The sequence below is a fragment of the Spinacia oleracea genome, chromosome 4 (genome assembly GCF_020520425.1).
Source record: "Spinacia oleracea cultivar Varoflay chromosome 4, BTI_SOV_V1, whole genome shotgun sequence".
NCBI lineage: Eukaryota > Viridiplantae > Streptophyta > Magnoliopsida > Caryophyllales > Amaranthaceae > Spinacia > Spinacia oleracea.
In genome coordinates, this window is record NC_079490.1 from 98455892 (window position 1) to 98470756 (window position 14865).

At 35.4% G+C, this 14865-nt stretch overlaps 1 protein-coding gene across 1 annotated transcript; it reads left to right on the top strand.

The window, feature by feature from the left end:
* The first annotated feature begins 1304 nt into the window (after positions 1–1304).
* LOC130471737 (uncharacterized) lies at positions 1305–6489 on the top strand. The gene is made up of 2 exons (XM_056842019.1): positions 1305–1521; positions 6251–6489. Exons 1-2 carry the CDS (start codon positions 1305–1307, stop codon positions 6487–6489), a joined length of 456 nt encoding a protein of 151 aa, XP_056697997.1.
* Positions 6490–14865: the final 8376 nt, after the last annotated feature.

The following is a 14865-nucleotide window of genomic DNA, read 5'->3' on the forward strand; positions in this document are numbered from 1 at the left end:
ATCATTAATTCCACTTGAACTGAAGCGACCTCTAGCTAGGCATACAGTTCACTTGATCTCACTGAATTATTATCTTGTTAATTAATACTGAACCGCATTTGTTAGACTTAACATTAAATGCATACTTGGATCAAGGGCATTGTTTCCTTCAGATTGGGCTCCCATTTGGTTTCTGCTCCAGCATTAACCCTAACCCTAAGATTATTTTCTCTCTCACTTGCCTCTCCTTCCCCTTCATCATTTTCTCTCTCAAGGTCTGTAGCCATCTCCCATGGCGGACGAAACTCTTTTGGAACCACCATCAAATAGAATGATATTCATATGAATTATCGGTTTTACTTATGATCTTGGTTTAACAATTTAAATTATGGCGTTTATTTGTTCTTAGTTCAACTTATTTTAATTCCTCGGGGTTTGCAATGAGTCGAGTTTCGTCCACCAACTCAATTTGAAGTTAGGGTTTGCTTTTGTTTTTCCAATTTCGTTCCATGAGGTGCTTTTTTATTTTTTTTATTTTGAATAATTAAAAAATTGGAACTGGGTAAATTTCTAATTTTTTTTTTGTAAAATGCGTGTTGATATGAACGACGATTGAAATTTTCTTCCTCACAACGCGTACTCCTTTTGAATTTCCTCACTACCAATTCGTCTCTTTCTCCCTGGTATGATTATCCTTTCTCCGGATTTTCCGAATTAGGGTTTTGTTTCTTGGGTTTAATTGTTGATTTTGTTGAATTATGGATGGTTTAATTGAATTGGAATATTTACTATTTCAACGTTTCTCTTTCTGCTATTTTATTTGATTTTCGGTTGTTTTATTGTGGATATAATTTCCCCAATTCTTTGCTTTTTAGTTTAACTAGGTGTTAGAATTTGCAGGGTTTAATTGAGGGTTTGGAATCAAAAGATTGGATTAAGGTTTGTGAACATTCAATGATACTAGGAGATTGGCTATTCTTCACTCTACTCTTTTTCTTCCATGGTAGTAAGTTTATGTCTGAGTTTATTCATAATTTTTAAAATTGTTTGAATCTGGCTCAAGATGTAATACCCTAATGTGTGTTTTGAACAATCAGAGAAATCGGTTGTTGTGGTGTTGGTGAGGGCTATGAAAAACCCAAGAAGTAGTTGGTGATGCTGCTGATTTATTCGTGCGTATCGTGGCTACTACTGATTTATTCATTGCGTATCCCGATTAGCTTATGCAACCCGATTTCTCTAATTATTTTGACGATTTGGTAAGACCTAGATTATTCGTGTTTGCTCATATTATCTGCATATTTAAAACAAATAATGGATGTTGAATGGGTACAAGAAGAGGAAGGATGTTGAATGGGATGATCATTGTGAAGAAGATAATGAAGATGAGAAGAAGAAGCGAGGATGTAAATGGAGGTGGAGTTGAGAGAAAGTGGAAGGAAAGGGATAGGAAAATAGAGAAAGAAGACAGAGACAAGGGTAGGGATAGGGATAGGGATGGAGAAAGGGGCAAGGTTATGGATGAAGGAAATAATGCCCTTGGTCCAAGTATACATTTAATGCTAAGTCTAATAAATACGGTTCAGTATTAATTAACAAGTTAATAATTTAGTGAGATCAAGTGAACTGAATGCCTAGCTAGGGGCCGCTTCAGTTCAAGTGGAATTAATAATATTAATCCACAACTTACTCTTGACTGAACCCGTAGGGTCACACAAATAGTACGTGAACGGATCAAGTGTTTAAGTGAATATATTATTCATTAAGTACTCCATTTATGAACATTCGGAAACGACGGATCTCGGTTCCAGTGGCAGCTGAAATCGTCAAAAGGAAAAATAAAGAATACTCCGGAAATGATGATATTGCCGGAAACAGAAATATGGTTCATGACGGAAATATAAATATTATCCAAGTCGTAGATGTCCCTCCGTAGCCCCTCCGTAGAGAACAGAATATTCAAAGGACTTTCAAGTGTCTGTTGATATTTTATTGTTTGATGTTCTATACCTATATAGGCATAGAGTTCAGTTCAATGAAACTATGAGAATCTTCTATTAGATAGTGAAGAAACCTACAACATGCAGTCAAACTATTATCAAGAAGGTAATGATTTTGTGACTTGTGAGAAAAATATGACGAAAATAGATTCCCTAAAATGGTTAGAGGCCATATAAAAACTCAAATGTTTAATTGGTTAAAGGCCATTAAACATACTTAGTTATTTGATGACAAAATTGAAATTTTGTTGATTTGCAAGAATAGTTTCACACCTATTGGTTGAAAATTGGTTTTAAGGATAAAAACCATCAAACATGGAATTTTGTCTTCACACACAAAGATAGATTAGTTGCTAAAGGTTACAAGAAAATTCACGGTGTGGATTGTGTTGAAACCTCATGCAAAATCGTAATGCTCAAGTCTATAAATCAAGCAATGATTGCATATTGGTACATATGGAAATTGGATGACAAAACATATTCCTCAATCAAATGTTGGAAGAAACTATGTACATGGCATGTCATAGGATTTGTGGATCCAAATAAATGCTTGAAAAGGAAAGCTAGGTTATGAAATCTAAGTACAGATTTAAGCAAGCATTTGGGAATTAGAGTTGTATTTTAGTGAAACTAATAAGTATTTTAGTTTCATAAAATATACATAAGTCTTATAATTGTATAAGAAGTTTAGTGGGAGTACATAAAAATTAATTGGTCCTATGTGTATCACACACATATCTCTCTATTGTGAAATATATAACATTCAAATGCTAATGACTTAGATTTGAAATTATTCATCAATGATAAACCAAGGAGAAACTTAGTACATACTGGGTATTAAAATCTATACTCAAAGGATCTTAGAATATTGTTTTGGATTACGTAAAGGCATTTACTAAATCAAACACGAAAGACTCCATAAGAGATATTCGACCCATGTGGATAAATCTAAGTAATGAATCTTTGAACTATGTATAAGAATTTACTAAGTTAAACATCAAAGAATCTAATGAGATTCTTTACCTATATTATATGTCAAAGAATTTAGCTGGATTCAATATCTACTGAAATTGGATAGCTAAAGTTACATGAATAGAATTTAATTGGGAATTATTCTGCAAAATAATTTATCATGTATGATATAATATAAGGATCGCCAAAAATTTATCGTATGGCTTTAGGCATGACGAACATATACCAATCTCTATTGTTCTAAGTAAAGATCAACTAGATTGAGATCAAGAAAAACTTATGGTACTTGAAAAGGTACATAGGAATAGTTATTGATTCAAGGAAATAAAGATATGCTAATTATTGATACTTCACGCATAAACACTGGCAAAAGATTAAGCAAGATCCCTTTGGAGTTAACTATTGGCAAGGACGAGCTACAACGCATCGTGTTTTGAAATGGCAACATGGACTGAAGACCATGAGTTGTTGCGTGGGATATTAAATATTAATTTCTATGTTCTAAGATAAAGCCGGAAAGTATTCTGCATATCCGTGAACTGCTTGGATAAAAAAATCCAAACAAAGCATCACTAGCAACCTATACAGTTGAAGTACAGTACTTATTGCCTAAGAAGAAATGAAACAGAGTTGTTTACGTTAAGAGTTCTTCACCGAACTTGGGTAGATCACATGTCTGCTGACTTGATGGTTATTCTTTGCAAAATGCGTAGAAACACTCTTGAAGTAAGAAAGACTAGATCACAAAATAAACATACTCAAAAGATCTGATCATCCTATCTCGAAAGGCATTCGATGAAAAGGATATTAAGATTGGCAAAGAATGATAACTAAACCTATGCAACAAGTGAAATACAACACTCACATCGTTGCACTAGAAGTCAAACATAGTTTTGAATTCCATTAATTGTTTTTAAAGATGGGTTCGAGGCCCATGGTTGTAAAACATTCAGGTTGAACATTTATCATATATGAAATATATTTTCATATTCCATTTAATCTTGGTTTAGTATTAAATGATGAGTCCTTTCAATTTGACAATATATTCAAGATAGACTGTCAGGACCAGTCCTGTGACTAAGAAATATCTATCAAGTGAACTTGAATGTCAAAAGTTGAAAAATGGTCCCTGGCCGGAAGTTTTATATAAAGGTGGACGCATAGAAAACGCTAGACGACTAGAATGCAAGATGACTAGTAGTTCTGTTTCTTGAACTATGTGGACAAGGCAATGTCACAATCATTTGCATAGATATTTACTTGATAAGATTAGTAGCGGACAGACCTATGAAACTTTACTGTAAGAGATGAAAATCTGTCATAAGTAAATTTCATTACATTATTAGACACTAATCCTCAATACCTGAGTGATTTGAGATTACTTGTTTGAGAACTGGTTACTTTGACGTTGTCAAGCGTCGCACCGTAAAAGGAGACTATAACAGCAACGCTCAGGTAATCACCTATCAAATGAAGTCTAACCTGAAAATAACAAGATTGGGATTGTCCTCCCATAAATCAGGATGAGATGCTGAAAGTTGTACAAAGCCACTCGGAGAGCTAGAAACTGAAAAATGCATGGCCGTGTTCATATGAATCATAGGCTATGATTATCTGTTTATTTGATCAGTTATACTCTGAAACCTAGAAACACCTCTGGACATAATAAGGATGACTACTCTTACCTTGTGTCCATGAGCAGGCATCAAGCGACAAAGGAATTAGGAAATGCTTACTTGTCCCTAAGGACAATGGACAAGTGGGAGACTGAAGGAAATAATGCCCTTGGTCCAAGTATGCATTTAATGCTAAGTCTAATAAATGCGGTTCAGTATTAATTAACAATTTAATAATTCAGTGAGATCAAGTGAACTGAATGCCTAGCTTGAGGCCGCTTCAGTTCAAGTGGAATTAATAATATTAATCCACAACTTACTCTTGACTGAACCCGTAGGGTCACACAAATAGTACGTGAAAGGATCAAGTATTTAAGTGAATATATTATTCATTAATTACTCCATTTATGAACATTCGGAAACGGCGGATCTCGGTTCCAGTGGGAGCTGAAATCGTCAAAGGCAAAATAAAGAATACTCCGGAAACAATTATATTCCCGGAAACGGAAATATGGTTCATGACGAAAATATAAATATTATCCAAGTCGTAGATGTTGCCAGAAATGGAAACATGGCTCGTGTCGGAAAATATTATCGGAAATAGAAATATTGCCGGAATCGGAAATATTGTCGGAAACGGAAATATTACCGGAATCAAAAATATTGTCAGAAAAGGAAATTATTTTCGGAATCTGAAATATGAACGGAAATGTTAATATTTGTTCGAAACAAAAATGAATTATGGAATCGGAAAACGAATCGGAAGCTCGACGAGCAACAAGCCGGCAAGCGAGTTGGCCCATCGCTCGACGAGCAAGGCAGCAACCATGGGCCGCACCCTGCGAGCAAGGCAACATCTATGGGCCGCGCCCTGCTAGAAAGGCAGCAGCCATGGGCCGCGCAAAGCTACGAGCAAGGCAACAACCATGGGCCCGCCAAGCTACAAGCAAGACAACAGCCTAATGGGCCGCGCCAAGCCTGCGGCAAGGCAGCAGCGCATGGGCTGCGCCCAGCCTGCGAGCAGCGTGTGCAAGGACTGCCGAGGCGTGGGCCATAGTGCACTAGGCCGAGGCGACATGCACACCAGCGTGGCCCTTGTGGCTGCGTTGGGTTGTTCGTCTTGGGCTCCAAGAAATATCCGATTGCTTAATTCTCAAGTAACCTTGGATTAAGTATTCCTAGTCTTACTAGAATTCAAATAATTAAAAGTTTAATTAATGTTGCAATTCTAATTGAATAAGAATTTCAATCCTAATAGGGTTGGTAATTCTATTCCTAGCAAGACTCAAATTCCTTATTTTCTAGACCATAAATATGAGGCTAGGCCCTCATAATTATACACATCAATTGGATTGAAAACATATTCTTTATTCCCATTGTGAACAAGGGAGAACATAATACAAGCCTACCCGAGTGCATAAAATCTTAAGTAAAATCCTAGTTGGTTGAACCTAAGGCGGATCCGAACGTGCTGTGGACTTTCTACGTAGGGGTAACGTTTGGGGATCTAAAGACTTGTTCTTGTTCGGTTCGGGAGCAGCCAGGGAAGGCACGCATCACATTGTATGTCACCTAAATTATTCTAATTGACTATGTGGCAATTAATTTGGATTTTGGCTTTATGGTTTTTCCGCATGAATTATATTATTGTATTATTCATTACCTAACAATGGATAAGGATAGGGATGGAGGAAGAGAGAGGGGTAGGGGCTGGGGAAGGGGAAGAAATGGTGATAGGGAGAAAAGGGAAGGAGACAAGAACATGGAGAGAGAGAGAGAGGAGAGAGAAGGAGACAGATCAAAAAAGGATATGGGGAAGGAGCGATAGTGAGAGTGAGAAGGAGAGGAAGAGGAAGAGCCGAAGCACCAATAAGTCAAAGCGGGATGCTAGCGTGGAGCGAGGGATGAGTCGGGAGAGGTGAAGTAGTAGTCGGACAAAGCAGCATGATATCCGGGAGCATGAGCTGAGCAGAGAGAGAAGGGAAAGAGAGTTGAGAGAAACTAAGTCCAAAGAAAGCCGGTACCTTGTTGTTTGACTATTTTAAATTAATTGCTTTGAGCATGTGCATTTTATTGTCGTTCGATATTGTGATAAAATTAAGACTCTGAATGCATAAACTTGGGTATGGATTGATCTTTTGCAATTTTCCTGATAGAAAAAAAAAATTGATTCACTTGTGAAATTTCGATGCATTGTGTATACCCGGAGGTTTCATAGTCCAATTTAGTATAAGAAATTTCTCATTCTATGTTTATTCTTTACACATATTTAGGCTTCAGTTTAAAGAATAAGATATCGCTTGGGGAAATCGAAATGGCTACTGCTTGTTTTATAGCATAAGATTCTCATCTAGGTTGAAAGATTCAAAGTTTTTGGCATAGGATTTTAAAGAATTATAGGGAAAATTTATTTCAATATACTTTATAATTTTTGGGGAATAGCAAAGTGTTTAGACATTTTGGATCAAGGCTCTAAAGGAATCAACAATACAGTTGACTCATCCTAGGTAGTATCTTTAGGGGCATTAGGATACCGTTGATGTTTACATCGAGACTGGTCGGAGGGAATGTCATGATTACCTTCTATATGTTTCTATATTATAATTTTAAATTTAATTGTTTACAGAAAAATCAAGGAAGAAAAAGAAGAAGTAGAGCCTGAAGTTGACCTAGAGAGGGATCGGAGAACAGTTTTTGCATGCTAGGTGTTTGTCCTTCAGCTGATTCTTCAATTACTTATGTAGTAGTTTTATATGTTATAGTGGTTTATAATTCTTAAAGCATGTTTCATTTGGTGTACTAGCTGATTACATATGCCTCTTAAAGCACCTGAGAGGGATGTTTATGAAATTTTCTCGAAAGCTGGCAAGGTAAATGGAAATTCTTTTTTATTCCCGATTCTATATTTGTTACTATGTTATATGGAATATGTGCATAACTATCTTAGTTATTGCATTTTTAACGTGTGCATATTATATTTGTTGGGTTCTTGACTTCTTGGTGCATTTCTTTTAAGAGAATTGGATATTTAGCTATTTTTATATTATGCTTTCACACTCAACTCAAACGTATCTAACTTGGATTAAGGGTGTTTATATTGTGTTTTTTCATTAGTTCTTCTATTGTTGCTAATTTTCATTACGTAGTGAACATGATGGGACTCAAATAATACAATATGATAATCACAGTAATAATTAAGCTGGGGAATTTATCGAGTTACACGGATATTCTGTCTTTTTTGACTTGTACTATATTCTGTCTTTTCTTGCAATTGCAATAACATTGATATCAGCTTTTAGAAAATTATAGAAGCATAAAGATGAAGCAGTATCAAGCTTTAAACTCTAGCATCGCTTCTTTCAATTTTTTAAGGTCAATTCATGTATACTCAGTCTTTGTAGTTTTGTGGTTTTGATTTTTGAAGGACCAATTCTACTTTGGTAAAAATCTGGAGGATGATACTGGTAGCGATGTAGAAATTTCCATGGTATGACTATTTTAGATAAGAGGTTTGTTAGGTGTCTTTGAAGGGTGGCGGGCTGGTTTTTTTTTTTTTTTGCTTCTTTTTAGAATTTCACTCTTACATAAAGACTTTCAGATACACACAAGTATAGGTGAAGTTGTTGCAGCGAAGGCTTGAATGTTCATTAATACTCAGTACTTTTATAAAAGAAGGGTTTTTAGAATCCCTTAAGCAAATTTTATTTTAATTTATTTATGTATTTCTTCAATTCCGCAATTGTATTGTATTTGATTTGGAAATGTGATTGAATGTGTACAGGAACAAAATAAGGAACATTATCCTTTGGATTTGAACACGTTGAAAGGTAACGGTGCTTCAGTTGTCGGTCTGTGTTTGTCATCAGACAGAAAAAATTTGGTCATAGGTATACTCTGTACTTGATTTAGTACTTTTTTTTTTTTTTTTCAATTTTAGCTTTATGGTTTTGATTATGATTTCCACAAGATTTTCGAGTGTCAGAAAATCAATTGTGTATAACCGAATCACTGTAGAGGACGGTTTAGTGTGTTACAAATTCAATTTTAATGTTGATGAATGATGTACATGGATGCTGATAAATTGATCAAATGTAAAGAACACAATTAGTAGCTTTAAATGTGAATAGAGAATATTATCAGGTCCATTCTTTGCAACTTATTGCATGCCGGAGTATGAGGAACATGTGCATAGAAGTACAATGTATGCATCTAATTGTGTGCTGAAAGTTTTTCTATTTAGTTACACACTTTCACTTGGAGATGGAAGGCATTCCGATTTCTAAAGTGTTTTGTTAGATTGTTAATACTTTTTTCTATAACACAATCCGAGTACAAAGTTACCTATACATATGATTTGTGTTAGTTTAACAGATGCTTTGCAATGTTATGATTTGCATTTAGTTTGTTCTATCACCAGTGCTTGAAACTCGAATTTGGACTAATTCTTGCATTTAGGATTATGCAAATTTGTTGTTTACAATTTAAGAAATAAAGGGAGAAAATTCAGTTTATCTGTCTCTTTTATATGAGTTATTCGATGTACCTACCTCATACTAGTGTAGAAGCATTACATTATCCCGTGGAGATCGTTAACTTTATTTTTAAAACATGTGAATATGTGGGACTTGGAATAAATGAAGTGTTAGGGGACAATCTACTAATTAAAATATAATTAATAAGGGGACAATCTTATTCCAATGCCAAGAGACGAGTTTGTTCATAAACACTCCGAAGCTAAATTGAAGTCCATGATGAAGTTGCATCAACAAGTTCGTGATCGTATTGAATCTGTTAATGCATCTTATAAGCAGAAATCAAATAAGAATCGAAAGCCTCGGGTGATTATCGAAGGTGATTTGGTATGGGTTCATTTAAGAAAGGAGCGTTTTCCTAGAAAACACAAGAACAAGCTTATGCCTCGGGCTAAAGGATCATACAAGGTAATTGCGCGTGTGAATGATAATGCATACAAAATCAAACTTCCGGGAGATTATGGTGTCCACGCTACTTTCAATGTGGGTGATCTCTCACCTTATCTTGATGATGATGGCCTTGCTGAATTAAGGTCAATTCCTTTTGAAGGGGAGGGGATGATACAGTCATGAATGAAAAAGGCTCTATGGCTGATGATCTTGTGCTTACAATTGGAACCGAAGCAGCAACAACAACAACAACAACAACAAAAACAACATCAACAACAGCAACAACACCAACAACAACAACAACAACAACAACAACAACAACTACAACAACGACAACAACAAAAACAACAAAAACAACAAAAACAACAACAACAACAATAGTAGCTAAATAGTAAAGGAACGATGAATAGTAACAAGGTCTATCTAGAGGGAACGATGGAGCTCTCTGACCTTCAAACGTGTTGCTCTACTCTTGGGATAGTGGATATGATGTGTGTGTTGACTTGACGGGATCTTCTGAAGGAAATAATGCCCTTGGTCCAAGTATGCGTTCAATGTTATGTCTAATAAATGCGATTCAGTATTAATGAATTATACAAGTTAATAATTCAGTGAGATCAAGTGAATTGTATGCCTAGCTAGAGGTCGCTTCAGTTCAAGTGGAATTAATAATATTAATCCACAACTTACTCTTGACTGAACCCGTAGGGTCACACAAATAGTACGTGAACGGATCAAGTATTTAAGTGAATTAAATACTCCATTTATGGATATTCGGAATAGACGGATCTCGGTTCTAGTGGGAGCTGAAATCGTCAAAAGGCAAAATTATGAATACTCCGGAAACGATGATATTGCCGGAAACGAAAATATGGATCATATCGGAAATATAAATATTATCCAAGTCGTAGATGTTGCCGGAAACGGAAACATGGTACGTATAAGAAAATATTATCGGAAATGGAAATATTGCCGGAATCGGAAATATTGCCGGAAACGGAAATATTGTCGGAATCGGAAATATTATCGGAATCGGAAATAAATTCCGGAAACGGAAATACTAAATATTTGTTCGAAACGGAAATTAATTTCGGAATCAGAAATATTAAATATTGTTCAAATCGGAAATGAATTCCGGAATCGGAAAATTAATCGGAAGCGCGGCGTAAGAAATAAACATCGGACGAGCTTGCTAGACGCAAGGCCCAACACAAAGCCATGCCTGCGCCTAGCAAAGCCCGCACACAGCAGGCGAGCCAGCAGCCCGCCAAGGCACGCAAGGTCCAGCCAAGCAAGCACGCAAGGCCAGGCCCAACATGTGGCAAGGCCAGCAAGCTGGCACGCCCCTCGTGGGCTGCGTTGCAGCTGCTGGGCCGAGCCAGCCCACCGCGCGCGCGGGCATGCCCCTCATGGGCTGTTCGTGCGTGTTGGTGTGTTCGTGCATGTTACGAATCCTTAAGCTTCTAGGATTTATACGATTATACTATTTTCCTGAAACTACTAGAATTAGTTGTTGAGTGAATTACTAAATTAATAGATTTAATTAGAATCTAATTCTAATAGAATTTGATAAGTTGAATCCTAGTAGGTTTCTAGTTCCGATAATCCTATCCTATAAATAGGTGATGGCAATCACAATTTATATACATCAATTCAAGTATTCATATAGTTTTAAGTTAAAAACTAAAGTTGATAATTTGCCACAAAATTGTAAACGAATAACATAATACCTTAGGCTAAATTCTAGTTAATTGAATCTAAGGCGGATCTGAACGTGCTGTGGACTATCTACGGAGGGACTACACTTGGAGTCCTAAACTTGTTCTTGTTCGGTTCGGGAGCAGCTAGGGAAGGCACGCTTCGAATGTATGCATCCTAAATTATGCTAATTGTTATGCGGCAATTAATTTGGATTCCTGGCTTTATGGTTTTTTCGCATGAAATATATGTTTTATATTTGTCATAACCTAACAGTGGTATCAGATCCTCTAATTAATTCCATAATCAATTATAGTTAACATGGTTAAATTTTATAAATTTGCAATGAATTAAAGGTGTGATTAATTTCGTTGATTTTAATTAATTGCAAATTCGTGCGATTATTTAATTATATGTTCGCAGGATTTTCAGCAGTTTAGTCAATAATGGTCGGAATCGTATAATTTTATAGTGAATTTTACATGTAAACGACGTTTTAAAATTTTGACTAAAATCAAAGATTTGATGCCGAACCTAGAATTCCCAAATTCGAAGCCTAACTATGACTTTTCGGAAGTTTTAGTTTATCGAACGCAAAATTTATAATTTTTAGGATGTTAAATTAAATATTTGCGATTCTTGTTTGTAAATCTTGAATCTATGATTGACCTACTGTATATGTTTAATAATTTTAATGCCTAAGCTTGTTAATTATACAACCTAATTTGTAATTGTAATTAATTTGTTGAAATTCGAATAATTTAGAATTTGATTTGATTTTCATAATTAATTAGCAATTTAATTAGGAACCTATGATTAAAAACCACCATAAAATTTTTAAAAATTGAAATTTTTTAAAATTTTATGACCTAGATTTGGATCCATATAATCGGAAATTAATTTGAATAATAAATTTTCGATTTTCACCCTAAATTTAAGAAATTAATAAGATTTATTAATTCGTCTATAAATTTAAATAATAAAGTTTTGATTTTTATAAAATCCGTTCACGAATCTTGCACGCACGAAGCAGTGGACGCTAAGTGTTACCCTTAAGGGGTGTTGTATAGTGCGGGCATGCGACGACGAACAAGGGAGCTCGTCGCCAATGTAGTACGAATGCAGCGAGCAAGGGTGTGGCACGAGAGCGCAAGGCAGCAGCCCTGCCTAGCGTCGAGTGCTGCAAGTAGTGGGCGGGTGGGGCGAGAAGCAAGGCAGCAAGCAAGACGAGGCCGCGCGCGCGGACAACGAGAGCTGGCTCGACCATCGAGCGTTGCTCCTCACCAGCGAGCGCTGCCTTGCCACAGCGAGCGAGCTGCTGCGCGTAGGCGTGGCTGCTGGGCTTGCTGCGTCTACGTGTGGCTGCTCGTGCCTTCCTATACAATCAGTCGAGTGGCATGGGCTGCTGCTAGTTGGACTCGACGAGGCATGGGCGCGAGCCCATGGCCTCGTCTTGACCCGATTGGTTCGTTTTAATTTAATTTTGATTTTCATTTGGAAAAACGATTTTAATTAAATTTAATATTCGTAATTTAATTTTTTCTCGGAATTTAATTTTGAATAATTTAATTATTATACTAATTATTTTACTAAAATTAAAACCTTGATTAAATTTAAATTAACTAATTTAATTAACTGAAAATAAATTAAAGGATTTAAATAATAATTTATATGAACATTAAATTTTAATTAAATTTGTATGTTTCCGGTTGGACTAGGAAATACAATTTTATGTTTAAAATTCGTAAAGCATGTAAAATTCTTGGTTTAAGTGGGAGCGTTTTAGTCATAAACTCTTGATTAGGTCTACATTCCTTTAAGGTTAAAACAACTCGATTATAATTAATAAGGATTGAATAATTTGTAGATTATTGGAAGCCTTGAATAATTGCTGCAAATATTTATGAGATGTATAATATGTTCTACTAACCAGCTATGTGGGTCATTCATTGATAAATGAATGGGTGAATGGTATATTGTAAATGTACTGTTTTGCAGGTTATGGAAAGTGACTAGTATGGCCCAAGTAGGATAGAAAATATGGTATGCGTACCATTAATTTGAATGTAATATTGGTCTAAAGTACCAAAGTTTTATTGCTTTAAATATGGTCTGCGTACCATCAAATAGTTGTAATTAGTTTCAATTATAGCTTATCCTATTTGAAGAAAATGGGGCCTCCCATGGTGAAATTCAAGACGGAGTTTCCAATCCATTTTCAAGACGGAGTTTGAAGTCGAAGCTTCAAGATGAAGTCGGGCCATACTAGATCACATTTATATCTTATGCATACTTTAAGTTATTTATTGCTTTAAATATGTCTTAATTATGCATGAGATTTGGGCTTGATTATGTTGCATGATTAAGGATTTTAGTTCACTTAAAATCTAACCAACATAGTAAGAGCCTTAAGTTCCAAACTTTAAAAATTGAGTTAAAATGTGCCATGCCAAAATAACACTTACTTGGATAACCTTTACATCAATCTTAGTAATAGTTTTCCGCCATAGCGAGGTGTTACTTATTGATCTTAAAGGGGTAAGGTACACAAATAATTGTGAGTACATGTTTTGGTGAAACTCAACGATATAAGTAAGGAGTCCTTTTATGTCGTGGCAAATGAGATAGGTTTACCTAATAAGCTCTTAGACGTACCTATCAACCAAGAGTAGTTTCTAGACTATTAGCAAAGGATTTGCTTACCTAAAATATTTTAGAATTGAGTCTAAATACATAATGTGCTTAATTCTTCAATGATTTTAGGATCTTGGAATCATTTTATTCACACCTACCGGAAAAATAAATTCGAATAAAATGCCAATAACTTGTTTAAATTGCATGATTGCTTTAATTTTCAAGTTATTACTCATGTTAAATGTTTAGACTTTGCATGCTTCAATGTACGTTTTAATTATTGTTAAATATCTTGCACTGCAATAAATCCTTTTAGAAAGGTAACAGTAAATTTCCTCGATTGGTAGTGAATCCAAAAACGATTCACAGAAATGAGAGAAAATGAGCAATTTAAAATGTATATTTCTTTTAGCGACTTTTATGGTTGTTTTCGAATATCAAAATCGAATGGCAAACCGATTGGTGCTTGCGAATTCAAAATAAAATGTAGTTTTGAGATCATAAAGCATTGAGTTTAAACGCTCAGCTTTACCAATAGTTAACAACCTAATATCTTTTTCCATTTAATTCTCGAACGATTCTAGTCCCTAGACATTCGAATTGATCGATGCTTAAAGAACTTTAGAAGCTTCTAGTAAGATCATCTAGTTGAAACAGAGTATTCAACATAAATAAAATGGTAAGAACGGAGTGACATTGGACATGTCTAACAAAGTATAAAATTCAACACTAGAGAGGTCAATTCTTAAGACTATAAGAAAGGGTACAAGAAATAGGAAAACAGGGAACAAATGAAAGGAATTTACGATTCCGTTTCTACCTATAAGTTTATGTTTAAAGAGAAGTGACCTAGCAATCAAATTTCCTTAGTATCATATACCGCTTAAGGTTCTTACTTCGGTAATAACTCAAACAATGGAAGCTAGGCTACACTAATGACCTACAAATGGGAAATGAAGCATGGCTTTGCTACATTAGTTGTAGGGTCATCTAGTTTGTTTTAAGTTCTTTGAAGGCTGGAACTTAATGGCTATTTTCACTACA

Excerpts from the sequence above, each read along its gene's own strand:
- LOC130471737 (XM_056842019.1), top strand. The coding sequence starts at position 1,305 with ATGGGTACAAGAAGAGGAAGGATGTTGAATGGGATGATCATTGTGAAG. Across the intron at positions 1,522-6,250 it reads TGAAGGAAATAATGCCCTTG|GGATGGAGGAAGAGAGAGGG; the intron begins GTCCAAGTATAC and ends GGATAAGGATAG.